The following is a 15,490-nucleotide window of genomic DNA, read 5'->3' on the forward strand; positions in this document are numbered from 1 at the left end:
TCTGGCCAGTCTCTGCGGACCTCGCTCATCAACAAGGCATTTCTGGCTGAAGAACTGCTGTTCACTAGATGTTCACACCGTTAGTGAACTATAGAGACTGTTATGTGTGAAAATCTCAAGAGATCATCAGTAAATATTCAATAGCCCATTTGGCACAAGCAATCATGCCATGGTCAAAATCGCTGAGACATTTTTTCCATATTCTGATGGTTGATATGAACGTTACCTGAAGTTATTGGTCCATCTCTGCACAATTGGCTAATTGGATAAATGGGAAATGATTAGATGTAGAGATGTACAGGTGTGCCTAATAAAGCGCTCAGCGAGTGTACAAAAGTATACAGTTGAGTAGCTGTATCAGCAATGGGTGAACCATAAAGTAGCTGGGTTTGCTAATTAAAAGCGGTGTCTGGATACCTTTGGACATACAGTGTACAAACCTCAGTTCCAAACATGTTGGGACAGTATTTGAATGCTAATCATTTCAAAAGGCAGAAGGCAGCACTAAATGAAGTCCAGCTTCATTACTTTTTATTAGGATATGCACTAATGACCATTAACACCACTTAATGCTGTGGATTTTTTCCACTTCCCATGACAATGTGCTGTCTAAGGTCAAGGTAACATTACAGGAAGTTTCCTCATCCTGGATCTTTCTCTTTGGAACACACTGATCATTAATGATGACTTTCCTGTGTTAGCGAGGCCAGGAAAAAGTTGTCAGCCATGACTGCCATAAATTCCTCCACCTACCTATTTCCCAGACAGAGAAAAATTATCTTCCATTTTTCACAGCAAGACCACATGACCTATTGGAAAAGTCATGACATGATGTTTCTGAACACCAGAATGGATTTAAAGCAGTCAAAGTCCATGGGCACAAACATCTACAACTAGCACAGAAATAGGACTTAATGAGAAGACTGGCTGCCCCTGGGGTACATTTGAAATCGACTTATTCGCAACACAAGAACATACCATTATCCTGGCTTACATATAATAGTATTTAAGTAAGGGTGAAATTTACTTTTCAGACTGCAGTGTCACAGCTAGTCACCCCATGAACTCTAAACTAAACTTTTACTGACAATATGCACTATCAATATTTAATACAGCCCAACAGAAATTAGGTAATCAGTCTATAGTAATGCAACAGTTATTAAGAATTCAGGCATTATTAGGCATGCAATCTATATTAATACAAACAGTTATGAGGCAATTATTCTGGACTGGGGTCCTATGGGCCCCAGAGCAGAAAACATATGAGCCCCTTATGCAAATAAAGGCCAATTGGCAAAGAATATTACTTATACTAGAATATAATAATAGAACACTAGATTTATTCAGGTTATTCTCTAATATATTTTTATAAAATAACTAATTGTATGACCTATACCTTTGTTTTATCCGTGGCAGATTGTAGCATAGGATTTATCAACATTATCTATACTTTGTAACTGCTATGTAATGTAAATGTAGGAATACAAGTTCCAAAAAAGTTAGTTTCATTTCATTTTTGATTACTTTGATCTATACATAGCTCTGTCTTTAAGCACTATTCATTTACTCCCTTGATGTTTCTAGTTGCAGAACTGTATGTATATATATAAACCATTTAATACTTGGACTTTAATACAGAAAAAGAGTCTCTTTAATCATGATTTTTTATTGGTACCAACAAGCTTGGAGAGTATTACAGAACTAAAAGAAAAACTCTTACATGAGTACAAGATACAGAAAGATCCCACCACTGCAAGGTGAAGGAGTTCTTTTTCAGCTTGGTAAAAGAAGACCTACACAATATTTTGGCTCTGGGCTGTTGTGTAGTCAGTGCTCTGAAGCAACTGGGCCTGATTGAGTGTGAGTGAAGAGAGCTAATGGAGAAAACAATCGTGCGGAACTGCTGGGCACTCATGCAGACATCAATCAATGGCACATCACATTTAGCACATTGCTTTCAAAGCCCAAAGAAACGAGTGACGAGCTTTTGAAGTCTTTAGCTTCACTACGGATGAAGTATTGACCAGCGCTGAAGTGTCGTACACCAGGCCATCGAGTGGTTGATGGAAACAGTTTCACACCAGTTTGACTTTGCACCACAAATCCACTCTCTAAGCTCAACTAACTAGAATGCACACAAGGGGGAATGAAGCAGAGTGGACCCTCCATCAAACTCATGTAGATTTCTTTTAAAAGGCTCTATCCTGAACCAGTTCTCAGTTGCTGTTTCAACCTTTTCCCTCCCGTGAGAGTGTAACCTGGAGAAAAGAGTTCTGTTTCCTAGGACTGAGTTTGAATTTTTTATAAGAGGAAGTTGTTTTTCTCTTTAGTCGTGACCCGCTCTTCTTCAGTTTAAGTGAAGTGCAAATTTTTATATTTGTTCCATGGGACTTTATCTAAGCCCCGGGGCATTCTACATGTATTTCTTCATTTCATTCCCTTACACAAATACTGACTAGATGGGGCACCAGCATGGAAGACCAAGCTTTTGAAGTCATATTCAGACTTTCTCTTGCTTGCTTTCTGTGCATTTTTAAAACAACCTCTCTGCGCCTAATGGAAACTTACTCTGACAAATAAAAAAGCATTATAGAAAGGCCTGCGGAGGCTGGCTGTGGCACAAAACCTCATCACAATGATGGTTTTAACACTTTTAACACTTTTTCTGTGATTAACTGCCAAAGTTCAATTAAAGGAAAAGTCATCCACAGGTTCAGGTCTTCCCATGGGTTTTATGGGATTGTGCCCAGGGACCTAAGCAACTAGGGGTGTAACTAAAATAGTAAATCAGAATCAGAATCAGAATCCTTTATTGATCCCAGAGGGAAATTGCAGTTGTTACAGTTGCAACCATTTATGTAAAAGAATAAACACTTAAATAATTTAAAACAAAGATAAAGAGAAATTTGCAATATGGACATGAGATTTAAGTATTTATGAATATAGTAAAGTGGCAGTGACTGTGATAATAAATAGGAAACATCTAGTATTAAGCAGTTCTAATTATTTAAATTATTTAAATTATTGTCCCTCTGAGTTTTTGAACACACAGTTATTATTATTATTACACATATGAACAGTTTGGTATTGAGTTTTGCATGGATGAACCACACTTTGTGAATCATACACTGAGGGAGGAGTTATAGAGTTCGATGGCAAGTAAGAATGACTTCCTGTGGCGCTCTGTGGTGCATTTCGGTAGAATGAGTCTTGCACTGAATGAGCTCCTGTGTCTCATCACCGTGTTGTAGAGTGGGTGGGAGCCATTGTCCATAATGGCCTGCAGCTTAGACAGTGTCCGCCTGTCAAAAATGCTGTCAAAAGCTGACGCAAGATTCTCAGATCGTCTACTTATCACATATAGAACCAAAGACGTTAAAAGTTGACTAAAACTTTCCCTTCACTTTTGAATGACCGAGGCAGTTTGCTTGTTTATAAATGTAGTCCTCTGTCTGTACCTTTTTACTATTACTGAATCTGTGGACAGCAGGTTGACTCAATGACTGAAGTAACACTACAGCAATTGTAGTATGGTGAACAGTGAACAGTCACCATTTAGAATAGAAGCTGTAACTTAGCTGAAGAGTTAATCAAGGGGTCTTTTTTTGGTCCATGTCAGTTAGCCAAATTTTATTTCCATTACACTGGGCCTTTGACAAAATTTAAACAGCTGTCTTGACTTGCGGTGGGAACTTTACTAGCAGAGTAAAATAGACATGTTTCTAAAAGGTTGCAATTATTATTTTTTTTATTTCTTACTTGTAATTCAAAAAAAGACGTTGACTAGTCAACCCTATTTATAAAGAAATGTGACTAGTCCAGACGTCAATGAAAAGTTTTACTAGCAGTTTGATAATAATGGCTGAGGTGGGAGATGCTGTGCTGTAAGGGGCGAGGTGCATTGGAGAAGAATTTTTTTTGTTGTTGATGTTATTGTTGCATTTCTGTAAGTGTCTGTGTCAGACAGTCAGCTCTCAGAATCTCATCTCTCACAAAGAATTTAAACTGGCTTCGACTATCCGTGCTTCCATTCACTGGTATTATTATCAGAGCTGGTTTGTTTTTCTGTGGTTAGGAAGTGAATGCATTCTTCTATATCATTTTTTAAGCATTTGCAAACTATGATTTTGTTCAAAAGCTCCATATTAACCCATTCACTTTGGATGTGCTTGGTATTACCCTCTAGCGTTTGACAAACACATCACTGAGAAAAAAATTTAGATTTTTTTCTAGAACCGCATAGATAATCTGAATTTAGTTTTGGGTATTATAAGCCCCAAACTGTGCAGCTTGAATGGAACATTCAAAAAACATTCTTCCAAAAAAATAACAATAAAAACCCACCACGGTTAATATGCTGCCATCATGGTGTGGCACAGCCCTCGTGTAACCTGCTGTAATAACACAAAAAGTGTAGCCAGGTAGGGGCCCTTTACACATTTGTGCCCAGGGGACTGTAACTTGATTATCAAGGTCTGGTCATCCATTGCTCTGCAGAACACATTTTCTGACCACTAATCCACTGTTGGGAAGGCCCTGCAGTACTGATGACACATGGCACCGTTATGAGAAAGTATTTAGAGGAATGCCAATTAAATACACCCCTGGTGTTTGCAGCCTGTTATCAAAAGAACACTGCGCTCACATATCACACAATTTTGCCCCTTCTACTAATTTAATAAATTACTGTTCTGCCACATGGTGAAGTACTTGCTGTTAGATACACCAAGTTGATGCTTTCATTCACAGCTCATTGTTTCATCAGTACCCCATGTTAGACTATAATACTCTGAAAATGTTAAACGCCCATAGCACTTCATCTCGACTATGAGTGCCTATATACCATTATTTTATCCTAGACTCAAGCTGTGAAACTGACTGAATGAAAGCCATTTGTGACACCTTTTTCCATCTTGTGAGGTAATTTCCATTTTGGAATGATTTACAAAAGAGAACCTCAACTGATTTTTCAAAATTGTGGCATAATTTACTACTTGAGACAGAAGTCATTCAGTGTTTTCATGTGAATTTGTGCGTCATAGATAAACTTAACAGCTTGGATTTTCGTTACAATGGTGGTCGTGAATCTTGATGGATCTTGATGAATGTTCAATTTATTTACCATCCAAAATGGCCTGTGGTCCTACATTTGTCTTTTTATATGCAATGTTGATATCGGCAAAATAGCGGTAAATCCAAAAATGTTTTGTTTGGGTAATCTTGCCTTACAATGTCCGTTAATGGATTTTCAAACTACTTTTTAGTCCAAAACCTCATCTCAAAACTATTATAAAACAAAATACAGGGCCAAAATCATGTGGATACCCTTCCATTTTAGGTGCTTCAGCCATGTCCATTGCTAACAGATGTATAAAAACAAGCAGATGTATAAAAACAAGTTCCATAGACAACACTGCCAGTAGAAAGGGTCGTATTAAGCAGCTCAGTGACTTTAAACATGGCACTGTCACAGGATAATACTTTGCTACTAGGTAGTTTGTGAAATGTCTGACCTTCTAAATATGCCCTTGTCAACTGTAAGTGCTATTATTGTGAAATGGAAGTGACTAGGAGCAACAACAGCTCTGGCACGACGTGGTAGACCATGCAAACTTACAAAGTGGGCTGCCGAGTGATGAAGCATGTTGCACATAAAAACCATCACTCTACTGCATCACATCATTCAAAGTTCCACACTTCCCTTGGAAGCAACATCAGCACAAGAACTCCGCTACAGTGGCTTCATGAAATGGATTTTCATGACACAGCAGCTGAGCAGAAGCCTAAGATCACTAAGCACAATGTCAAGCGTCGACTAGAGTGATGTAAAGCATGCTGTCACTGGACTCTGAAGCAGTGAAAACATGTTATCTGGAGTGGGGAATCATGTTTCACTATCTGGCAGTCTGATGAACGAAACTGAGCTTGGCGGATGCCAGGAGAACGCTACCCATTGGAATGCATTGTGCCTAAACAAGAGTAAAGTTTGGTGGAGGAGGGATAATGGTCTCAGGGTGTTTTTCAGGGTTTGGGCTCGGCCCCTTAGTTCCAGTTTGGATGAATTGGAACAGTGCTTGTGAGCCAGGCCTTCTCGTCCCTCCCAGAAGAGCGGAGGCTGTTATAACTGCACAGTTTTGATTTGGGATGTCTTAGGCTTTCAATGCCTTAGGTTTTGTAATGGGATGTCCAACAAGCTCATACAGGTGTGATGGTAAGGTGCCCACATACTTTTTGAATTATAGCATATGGGGCATCAGGCAGCGTGTTCATAACCAATTCATATAATAAATATTCTGTGAGGCAGCTTTGGGAGGCACTGGTTCCACTGTGAATAACTGTGACTCAGTATGTACATTTCTCTAGAAAGGCACATTTCACATCAAACCACTCTGAATGACCTTGCTTAAATAACTGCACTACGCAGAAATTATTAAATTTCAGTGGGATTCCTCTTTACGTCAGTTAGGAGGTGGCAGACTAGCAGCTGTAAGTTGTAACTGTAAAAATCAGTTTCCATATTTGCAAAATGTGTTGTTTCTGCTTTATGTTAGAACTCAAACGGAAGAGACATACGAGCCATCTGATTTTCATCTGATATACAGTATTTGCTCAGTAGCCCTCAGACAGTGTGATGCAGTTTACTAAGAGCTCTAACAAAGTGAATTAAGAGTAGAACATTTCATTTGTTGTCAAATGTTAATACTCATTAACAACTTAACAACATAGTACTTCTCTTCATTTTGTGAAAGGCACTGTAATGATAAAACATCATTTTCCTTTACTTTATTTCATGACAAATAAACAAAAGCACATATTGCATGTTATCAGTTGTCTTTTTGTAGCCATCTCTGGCAATATTTCTCTTTTTTCTCTGTCCCCATTCCCGCTACTAATCATCGTCATCTGCACATCATAATAACAGTGCCAAGAAATGTAATCAAAGCAGTAAAATGAAAAAGAAATTAGAACAAAAATAAACAACAGCAAAATCACACAAAAAACAGCCTATTCTTTCTTTTTTTTTGGTATACTTCATTTTCTAGCTATACACTGCCATCTATTGGTAATGCAATGTAGTGCTTTGGATAGAGATCCAACAGCAAATATTTAGCCATGTATGGTATACTCTTAATAGAAAACACACACATAAAGCCAAAAATGAACTCTTAAAATACATCATAAAAAATTATAGGAGTCTAAAGCATATACATAGGGGTGGACAATATGATGACATTTTATCATCATTGTGAGGAACTATCTCACAACACACTTTTCTAAGCATACCGTTGATATCGTCAGCAATTTAAGAACTCTGACCACATGATTCATTGCAAAGAGAGTATAAGTAGTCTTGGTTAGCTGGCAAACATTGATTAAAGATTATTGTACATATTGTACACATAAACATTAGTGTACATAATAATAGTATTTTCAATTGTGGGAGTTTTAAGTTTTTGTCCGTTCCAACTTATCAAACCTCATAACAACTAAATATTCTGTTACATGTCATGTAATGTGAAAATGTATTTAAGTACTATTACATGGCGATTTCTGCCATATCGTCCACTCCTATTCATCAATATCTTATATGATGCATCACATCAATAAAATATACAGATGAAGGCCTTGCTGACTTCAGGTTTTTTTAGATTTCACAAAATTTCTACTATCATGTTACTAAGAATGCTGCATACTCAACATGTAGCCTCTTGATCAATGTTGAATATAAGATAGCAGGTCTCCAGATGGTCCGTCCCCACTGTGTGCTGAAACTCAGGCTGCAGGTCTTCTGGTTTCAGGCCATTCAGAAAGTGCACACTGATCTCCTCGTAAAGTAAGGGCCCAACATCCTCTGCAAAGTGAATGACAAGAGGGACAGACCTTACTTCATATTTTCACCATTTCATATCAGCAAGCTGGTATCCACTGTTTATAAAACTTAAAATATGGTTGATATTGGCAGATTTATTTGGAAAGTTTAACATAACTAATATTAAATATGAATCTTTATTGTATGGTATATGGTATATGCCATAACAAATATAGATAAAAAGATATCTCTACTGACCAATGTACTTCTCTCTCAGAGTTCTCATTGTAACTGAGAGGCCACCACAATCCTGCAGCTTGGGGGAATCCTCTTCTGAAAGGGACAGCATGGCATTTCTAGCATAGTTCACCACTTCAGCTAATTCCTCTTCTTCACCCTCCTCAAAGTCATCTGGGTACTCAGTAGTGTCCACATCATCAGGGAGAGCTGTAACACACAGTGCATTCCATAACAGCAATTTAGCAAAAAGCATTTTAGTTTTCCATTATATGGGGCTTCTCAAGGGCTCATTTTCTTTATTTTTATATTACTTGTATTTTACCTTTGTCTCCAAGGTCCACTTATAATGTTTGGGTTTATGTACCAAAAACAGTCATAATTAATTTTACATGATTTCAACCTCCCCGCGACCCTGACGGAGAAGCGGCTTAGAAAATGGATGGATGGATGGATGGATGATTTCAACCTTGTTTTTATCTTTTAAAAATAAACAGCTCGTTTTTGTTTCTGTGCCTTTAAGACTGATATATGTAATTTACATACCGGCTGTCCTGTATTGTGCCTCAGTTAAAAGGCAGTCTGGCCTGAAACACTCCTTATAATGAGAATGGGTGGGGCTACACTGCTGTAAGCTGAATAGATGGATATATGTAATTGTATTGGTTTTTGTGACATCACAAAAACAGTGAATACAAAACAGGCTGTTTTTGTATCTTAGTCTCTATGTATGGACTAAAAGGACTGGGCAGTGAACAGAATATTTAGAAATGTTAATAATGTTAACATACTACATTAAATTATATGTGGCTTTCAATACAAATAAGCATGCTTTCTTTGTTGGTTTACATTAATACTAAAGGCTATCACTTATAATCACTTGTAACTTCTGACCGAAGCACTTTGGGAATAATGAAATGCAATGATTCACACTCATACTTTACAAAGTTTTCAGTATGCACTAGATAACACTAGTTTGCAAAATCAGTATTTAGGCAAAACCAAGCACTTCATACCACTATTTTTTTTTTATTAGTGTTCTATAATTTAAGAATGTTTTTGTTTGTATTGTAATCAGTTTGCACAGTAGCTACTGAATAATACGCCTTTGCATGTAATGAGCCTGGCATTTTCAGAGTGTATTCAGGTAACACTATGATATTGAAATATGTGAGCTCATAATGATGATAAACTCAATGTGAAAAACAAAGCTGCAAAGGCAATTTGTAAGTGCATATCTGATGATGTTTCCTCTCCAAACTTCTCCATGGCTTACCATGCAGCTCTTCAGAAACCACATGCACAGGACTGAAGGAGGCATTCTTCCTTGAAGCACCTTCAACAGACGACATACTGTCATTTTCTTCAAAGTCTTCTGAATAATCAGACTCAGTTCTAGCATGGACTATCTCGTCCTCGGCTTCAAGAGTTGCCTGAACATGCTCTTCCATACTTGGTGCTTCATGCAGAGTGGGCATGTCCATGTGAATGACAGTGTCCTTCCAGGTTAAAGTTGCTCCTTCACTCTCCACACCAGGTGTGAGTCCAGTGACACATTCTTCTCTTGACGAAGGTCTAGGCTCAGTGCTAACCCTTGTCAGTTCTGTCTCTTGATGCTCAATGAACTGTCCCAGATGTTCCTGCACATATGACATGCCCAGGATACTGCTGGCACTCGGTCTGTTCTCAGGAACCAAGCACAGCATTTTCTCAATCAATGTGTGAAGGTTATCTGAGTATCTTTCAGGTGCTGGGCTATATTCACCTTTTATTATCTTGTAAAACAAATTCAGCAGATTTTTAGCCCAAAAAGCTGGTCTGAGTGCACAAAGTTCATACAGTAAGCAGCCAAGGGCCCATATGTCAGATTTTGTGCTGTATGGAACGTCCTGGCACAACTCAGGGCTGAGGTAGCTGGGTGTTCCTACGCAGGTGGAGGCCATATCCAGAGTGTGGTTCATTATCTTTGATATTCCGAAATCTCCCAGCTTAATCATACCTCTCTTAGTTAGGAGCACATTGGATGTCTTAATGTCTCTGTGAAGAATTCTTTCAGAGTGAATGTAGCTGACTGCCATGACGACCTGCACGAACCAGTCCATTATGGCATGTTCTGAGAAATATTCCTCTGCTTTTCTATCTTTAATCTGGTCATCCAGTGTTCCACCATCACAGTAATCCATAGCAATATAAATGTGCTCATTTGCTGGATCATAGAAAGTGTCGCTCCATGTCACAATATGGGGATGTCTGAGATTCCTCAGGATTTCAGTTTCTTGCGACACCGCCTCTTTCGTCTTTGTCTTTCGAGAGTTGTCAACCTGTATTCTTTTCACAGCATAGAGTTTCTTTGTATCTTTGTGTCTCATTAGAAAGACAACACCTGCTCCTCCACTTCCAAGTGTAAGAATTTGGTCGTATTTTTCCATGTTTTTATCCTCACTTAAAAATCACTTGTCTTTTAATTTGTAAAAGTCTGTTAACCCACTTGACTCTGTATTTCCATAGACAGTAATGTCAATCCGATTAACTACACCTACCTACCGCCAAATTTAGGCCAACTTTGCTGACTATTTTATGAACTCTCCGCTCATTACAGGCGCAACAACGTCGTGAAAATGACTCTGAGTTTATATAGTTAGCTTAGCTAACTTACTTGTAGCGAACGTTAGCTAGTGTTCTACCACAGATTAGATAGCTAGCTAAATAGCTAACGCCAATTTCCTGGCGCAGTTATCACCTACTATTAAAACACATATTCAGGTTGACTTTATTTATGAATAAAGAACAAATCCCTGACATTCAAATACAATCAAATCGAGTTCAAACCGTTGTAAACGAGAAAATTAAATAGTTTTCCAACTAGCTCTCGAACTAACCTAAAAGCCGGTGGCGTTTTGTTTTGGTCTTTGCAAATAATCTCCATGGCAACAGTGGCACGATTGAAGAAGCGGACTTCTCATTGGCTCAGAGGAGAGGCTGCGCTGGACGGGCGCCGAACTGCTGTCTCATCATCACTGTACTGTCATTGTACTAACCGTGATCAACTAATGACACACAACCGAGTATATAATTTATAGCTATTATTTACGTTCATCTGTCATGCCCTGTGGCGGAAAAAGAAAAAAGAAAAGCCTTTGTGTACATACATTTTGTCTAAATGATACGGAACAGAAGACACAAAAAGGTCTATAGATAGACATTATTTATACCTAGGGTTAAATGCATAGTCACCGGAAAGGGAATTGTGAGGTATTCATTTAGAGTTTTCACTTTGCTATTCGATCATTTTGATTGTATGTTAAAGAGGAATTCCACCAAATTTTCAAAACTTCTGCATTTAAATCATTAACATGTAAACAAAGTCACTCGGAGTGGTTTAAAGTGAAGTGCTCCATTTTGGAGAAAGTTCTAGAGTCGGAATAGTTCACAGTGTAAGTGATGGGAAACAGACCTGTGAAGTGTTTAAAACTCACTCATTGAAAATGATTACATTTAATGGTTATGAGTATGATGGGGTAAGGTTTTGGCCTTAAATGAAATATTAACATACGTTAATGGTGGAGGAGTACATGCAGGGCGTCGTAAAGCCTGAAACGTATCTTTTAAAAGCCTTTCATGATAAAGGGGTACATGAAGGGCATTAGCACATCAGTCCCCAGAAGAAAACATACTTTTTAAAACGGCCTATATTTGTGGTGTAGACATGGTGACCCATGGTTTTTATTATTTCCACTGAAAAGAACATCTGAATCTAACTTTCTCTAGAATTTTACATCAAAACACTCTGAATGACTGTATTTACACCACAACCACTGATTTATGCGCCCATTTAGAAAAATCAACAGAATTGCCCATTGATGTGGATTCTTTGTAAGAATGTTATATTCGTGTTTATCAGACTGGCTGACTACGTTTGTTGTTTTTCATGTTACAGAAGAGCTGAACCCAAATATCCCTTATTAGACAAGCATAAAAACATAACAGTGGCTAAACGGAATTGGTCCTCCCAACAGGGCAGGGGGAATTAGAGAGAAGCACTTGGCAACCACCGCAGTGTGTATGCGTGCTGGTTCGGGGCAAAAAAAGCTAGATAGCTGCTAATAAACATGCCACCAAAAGGAAAAGGTGGTAAGGGTGCAAAAGGTGAGTCGTGTGTTACAATCACATTATTAGCAGTCAACAACAGCTCATTATTTTTCTCGATCTGGCAATGTCTTGCAAGTCAAATAAAATGTTGTACTGCACGCTAGTATGCTAAGCAGCAGGTAGTGGATTTGGACTGATAGCTGTAGCGCGCTATAACCACGTTAAGCCTGCTCTTAACTTTAGCAAAATCCTAGCTGTTAGCGAACTAAAGCTGATATTTACCTACTACGCCGTTGTTACGTGGACAGAGAAATTTCCAGATGGCTAGCGTAACGTTAATGGTCACACTTTGTGGTCAGTGGATGTCATCAACATGCTAACCTATAGCATATGCAACTAATGATAGCTAAGTTAGCTAGCTAAGTTAGCTGTCGATGCTAACCAGTCATATGGCAAATTTGTAACTTTCTTTTTTCCCAGATTATGGAAGGTGCTACATTATTGTCCATAAGATAATTAAACGTAGGCTCTTTTAGCAGGAGCCGGTGCCTCCGGCAGTGGAGACACAGACAAAAAGGAGAAAGCCCAGAAAGGAGGCACAGCAGTAAAGGTACTTGCTTTAATGCCTTTAAATGGGAACGTCACATTGTTTTCTACATTTCTACATTTAAACCATTAGCAAAGTCATTCGGAGTGGTTTTGGAGAAAGTTCTAGAGTCAGAATAATTCACAGTGTAAGTGATGGGAAACGGACATGTGAAGAGTTTAAAACTGCCTCATGGAAAATGATATCATTTAATGGTTGTGACTGTGTTGGGGTAAGGTTTTGGCCTAAATGAAATAAGGCATATAATAATAAACTTAGGAGATGCCTGTAGGTTCACTGGTCATTTTGAAAGGAAAATAAAATGGCCATATTTGCACCCTAGACAGTGTAACACCTCCCATCACTTCTGTTATAGAGAAAATCTGGGTTGCTTTACAGTAGAGCATTTCTCATCAAATCACCCTAAATAACTTACTTCTCAGTGAATTATTTATGCAGTTTAAAAAAAAAAAGTGAGTGGAATTCCCCTTTAAGTTAACTGTTCCATATAATAACCTGTACATTAGTTTGACAAGAATAGCCAGTAAACCTGCCAGTGATAGTACAGTCTGTTTAAATTATATTTATAGAATAGAATCTTAGGAAAAAACTGCACTAATATGCACTGATGTGTCTTTTGTTGTCTTACAATATATAAAACATGGGTTTGTCTTTGATTCAAATAGAATAATTATAAATTATCCAGGTTAATGTTTTAATAGTGACGTGTGAATTAATTTATAGTCAGCTTCTCATAAGTGTATACAGCAATTCATTAAGGAAAGCAAACTTTCTGTGCGGTAAACTCTGTGCTGTCTTAACATGCTTGTAATTGGGCTCTGGGTTGCACACCAGTGCAGCAGTATCTTAAAATGCTTCTCTGATATTAATCACATGATATTAATAGACAGATAATGAGTAAAACCTATTAATCTGAGCACTGTACATTGCATAATATTATTATTTTGTATTATGACATGGAAAATTTATCAGTGAAACATGATGCTTAAACTGATGTGATGTTATTTGATCTCAAACCTGCCATGATGCTTAAACTGATGTGATGTTATTTGATCTCAAACCTGCCAGGTGCGTCATATTCTTTGTGAAAAGCATGGGAAGTGCATGGAGGCTATGGAAAAACTGAAGGCTGGAGTGCGCTTCAGTGAAGTGGCATCACAGTACAGTGAAGACAAAGCTAGACAAGGAGTAAGCAAGTGTTTTATATCACGTACATTCATTTAATAGCTTGTAAATGCAAGCTACAGCCTTGATACCTTAATTATGATTTATGTTTGACCATTTTTACTCAGAAGGGGCTTTATAGATGTGTTCCTCAAAGTCTTATAGTTCCTGTAGTTCACCAGTAGATGGCACAAACTTACCTGCTGTGTTGCTCATTGTAGGAAAGGCTTTCAAACATGCAATTGGGAAAACCCCTTCTGGTTTGAACCCTTTGTGATAAAGACTTTAAATTAATTAGGTTTCCAGTGTGAGAATAAACTTTTGTGTCAATATTTAATTGAGTTTCATCATGATTATTTTAAAATTCTATAATATTTATCAATCGGTCAGACAATGTGGTGTAAAGTTTTTTTTTTGTATACATTTGTTTACTTTTATTTGTGCCAGTCTCCATTTATAACAACCTGGACAGACAGTTATCTCTTTGTTCTGTCCCACACTCTGTAATACAAAATTCAGATTTTATTTCCATTCTTTTTCTTTGGTACCTGACTGCATTTGTGCTCAGACATGTTGGCAGCATAACGGCGTGGTTGACTGAAATGCTTCAGAATGGCCTGAATAATTTTTTTTTATATGGGTGGAATGTGATTATTATTACTTTGATTTTTTTTACTGATTAAACTAAAATGTGGGTGAAATAAATGTCTAGTAATAAATACAGCCTAAGGACGTTTGCTTTGCCTTTGGCAGGGGGACCTTGGCTGGATGACTCGTGGATCAATGGTTGGACCATTTCAGGATGCTGCGTTTGCACTACCTGTCAGCACAATGGATAAGCCTGTGTACACGGATCCTCCAGTGAAAACAAAGTTCGGTTACCACATCATCATGGTTGAAGGCAAAAAGTGACCCTTATTTTTGACCTTTGTCAAACCACATGGATTTTGTAGCATTGGCTGATTTTTTTTTTTTTTATAACCATGTAAATATCAGTTAATAAAGATCTGAAAAGACTAATGTTGAAAGTGTCATTCTTTTCATATCCTTCTCAGTGCTAGACACAGTGAGACAGTGACATGCCCACACACTGGGCAGTGTTGAGTCAGCCATGTGGGGCCCTATGGGATTTCATAACTTCCTTTCCCCATGCTTGCAACGACAAGACTAAATATTTCAGAACAATGAGTGGCTAACAAGCCATTTTAAAAGAAAGTATTTCTTTTTACCAATCTTAAATGTTTGGTTGAAAAGTTATATTTATACACATGTAGGTCAGCTGAGGTATGTTTGGTGTCTGAAGGTTACTACTTTAGTTGTGTACTGGAGCTACAATGCCAAAGTTGCTGAAACGTAATTCAGTGCTGCTGGAGTTTTACACACCTCAGTGTCACTGCTGGACTGCGTATAGCCTACAGATCAAACATACCCAGCCAACAGCGTCCTGTGACCACCGATGAAGGACAAGAGGATGACCTACACAAGCTGTGCAGCAACATGTGCTGCTGTCTCTGACTGCAAGGTTGACAGCAGGGTAGGTTATGTGGATCTAATAGAATGGACAGTGAGTGGACACGTTGCTG

General features: G+C 38.1%; 2 protein-coding genes across 3 annotated transcripts; one reads left to right on the forward strand and one right to left on the reverse strand.

Moving 5' to 3' along the window:
- Window positions 1-6,768: 6,768 nt before the first annotated feature.
- Window positions 6,769-10,941, reverse strand: nek12 (NIMA-related kinase 12). Its single transcript, XM_017689941.2, has 3 exons — window positions 9,324-10,941; window positions 8,069-8,257; window positions 6,769-7,852 (listed from the first exon to the last, which is right to left on the reverse strand). Exons 1-3 carry the CDS (start codon window positions 10,474-10,476, stop codon window positions 7,695-7,697), a joined length of 1,500 nt encoding a protein of 499 aa, XP_017545430.1. The 5' UTR covers window positions 10,477-10,941; the 3' UTR covers window positions 6,769-7,694.
- A 1,107-nt stretch (window positions 10,942-12,048) lies between these two features.
- pin4 (protein (peptidylprolyl cis/trans isomerase) NIMA-interacting, 4 (parvulin)) lies at window positions 12,049-14,927 on the forward strand. Of its 2 annotated transcripts, none has more exons than XM_017689944.2 (4): window positions 12,049-12,193; window positions 12,673-12,746; window positions 13,812-13,931; window positions 14,661-14,927. In XM_017689944.2, the coding sequence occupies exons 1-4, from the start codon at window positions 12,157-12,159 to the stop codon at window positions 14,817-14,819; spliced, it is 390 nt and encodes a 129-aa protein (XP_017545433.1). In that variant the 5' UTR covers window positions 12,049-12,156; the 3' UTR covers window positions 14,820-14,927. The 2 variants fall into 2 exon arrangements, with proteins under 2 accessions (XP_017545433.1, XP_017545436.1); XM_017689947.2 differs by having other exon boundaries at window positions 12,052-12,193; window positions 12,676-12,746.
- Window positions 14,928-15,490: the final 563 nt, after the last annotated feature.

The sequence above is a fragment of the Pygocentrus nattereri genome, chromosome 8 (genome assembly GCF_015220715.1).
Source record: "Pygocentrus nattereri isolate fPygNat1 chromosome 8, fPygNat1.pri, whole genome shotgun sequence".
NCBI lineage: Eukaryota > Metazoa > Chordata > Actinopteri > Characiformes > Serrasalmidae > Pygocentrus > Pygocentrus nattereri.

Excerpts from the sequence above, each read along its gene's own strand:
- nek12 (XM_017689941.2), bottom strand. The coding sequence starts at position 10,476 with ATGGAAAAATACGACCAAATTCTTACACTTGGAAGTGGAGGAGCAGGT. Across the intron at positions 8,258-9,323 it reads GGTTTCTGAAGAGCTGCATG|CTCTCCCTGATGATGTGGAC; the intron begins GTAAGCCATGGA and ends TGTGTGTTACAG. Across the intron at positions 7,853-8,068 it reads TCTGAGAGAGAAGTACATTG|AGGATGTTGGGCCCTTACTT; the intron begins GTCAGTAGAGAT and ends TTCACTTTGCAG.
- pin4 (XM_017689944.2), top strand. The coding sequence starts at position 12,157 with ATGCCACCAAAAGGAAAAGGTGGTAAGGGTGCAAAAG. Across the intron at positions 12,194-12,672 it reads AGGTGGTAAGGGTGCAAAAG|CAGGAGCCGGTGCCTCCGGC; the intron begins GTGAGTCGTGTG and ends AGGCTCTTTTAG. Across the intron at positions 12,747-13,811 it reads AAGGAGGCACAGCAGTAAAG|GTGCGTCATATTCTTTGTGA; the intron begins GTACTTGCTTTA and ends CAAACCTGCCAG.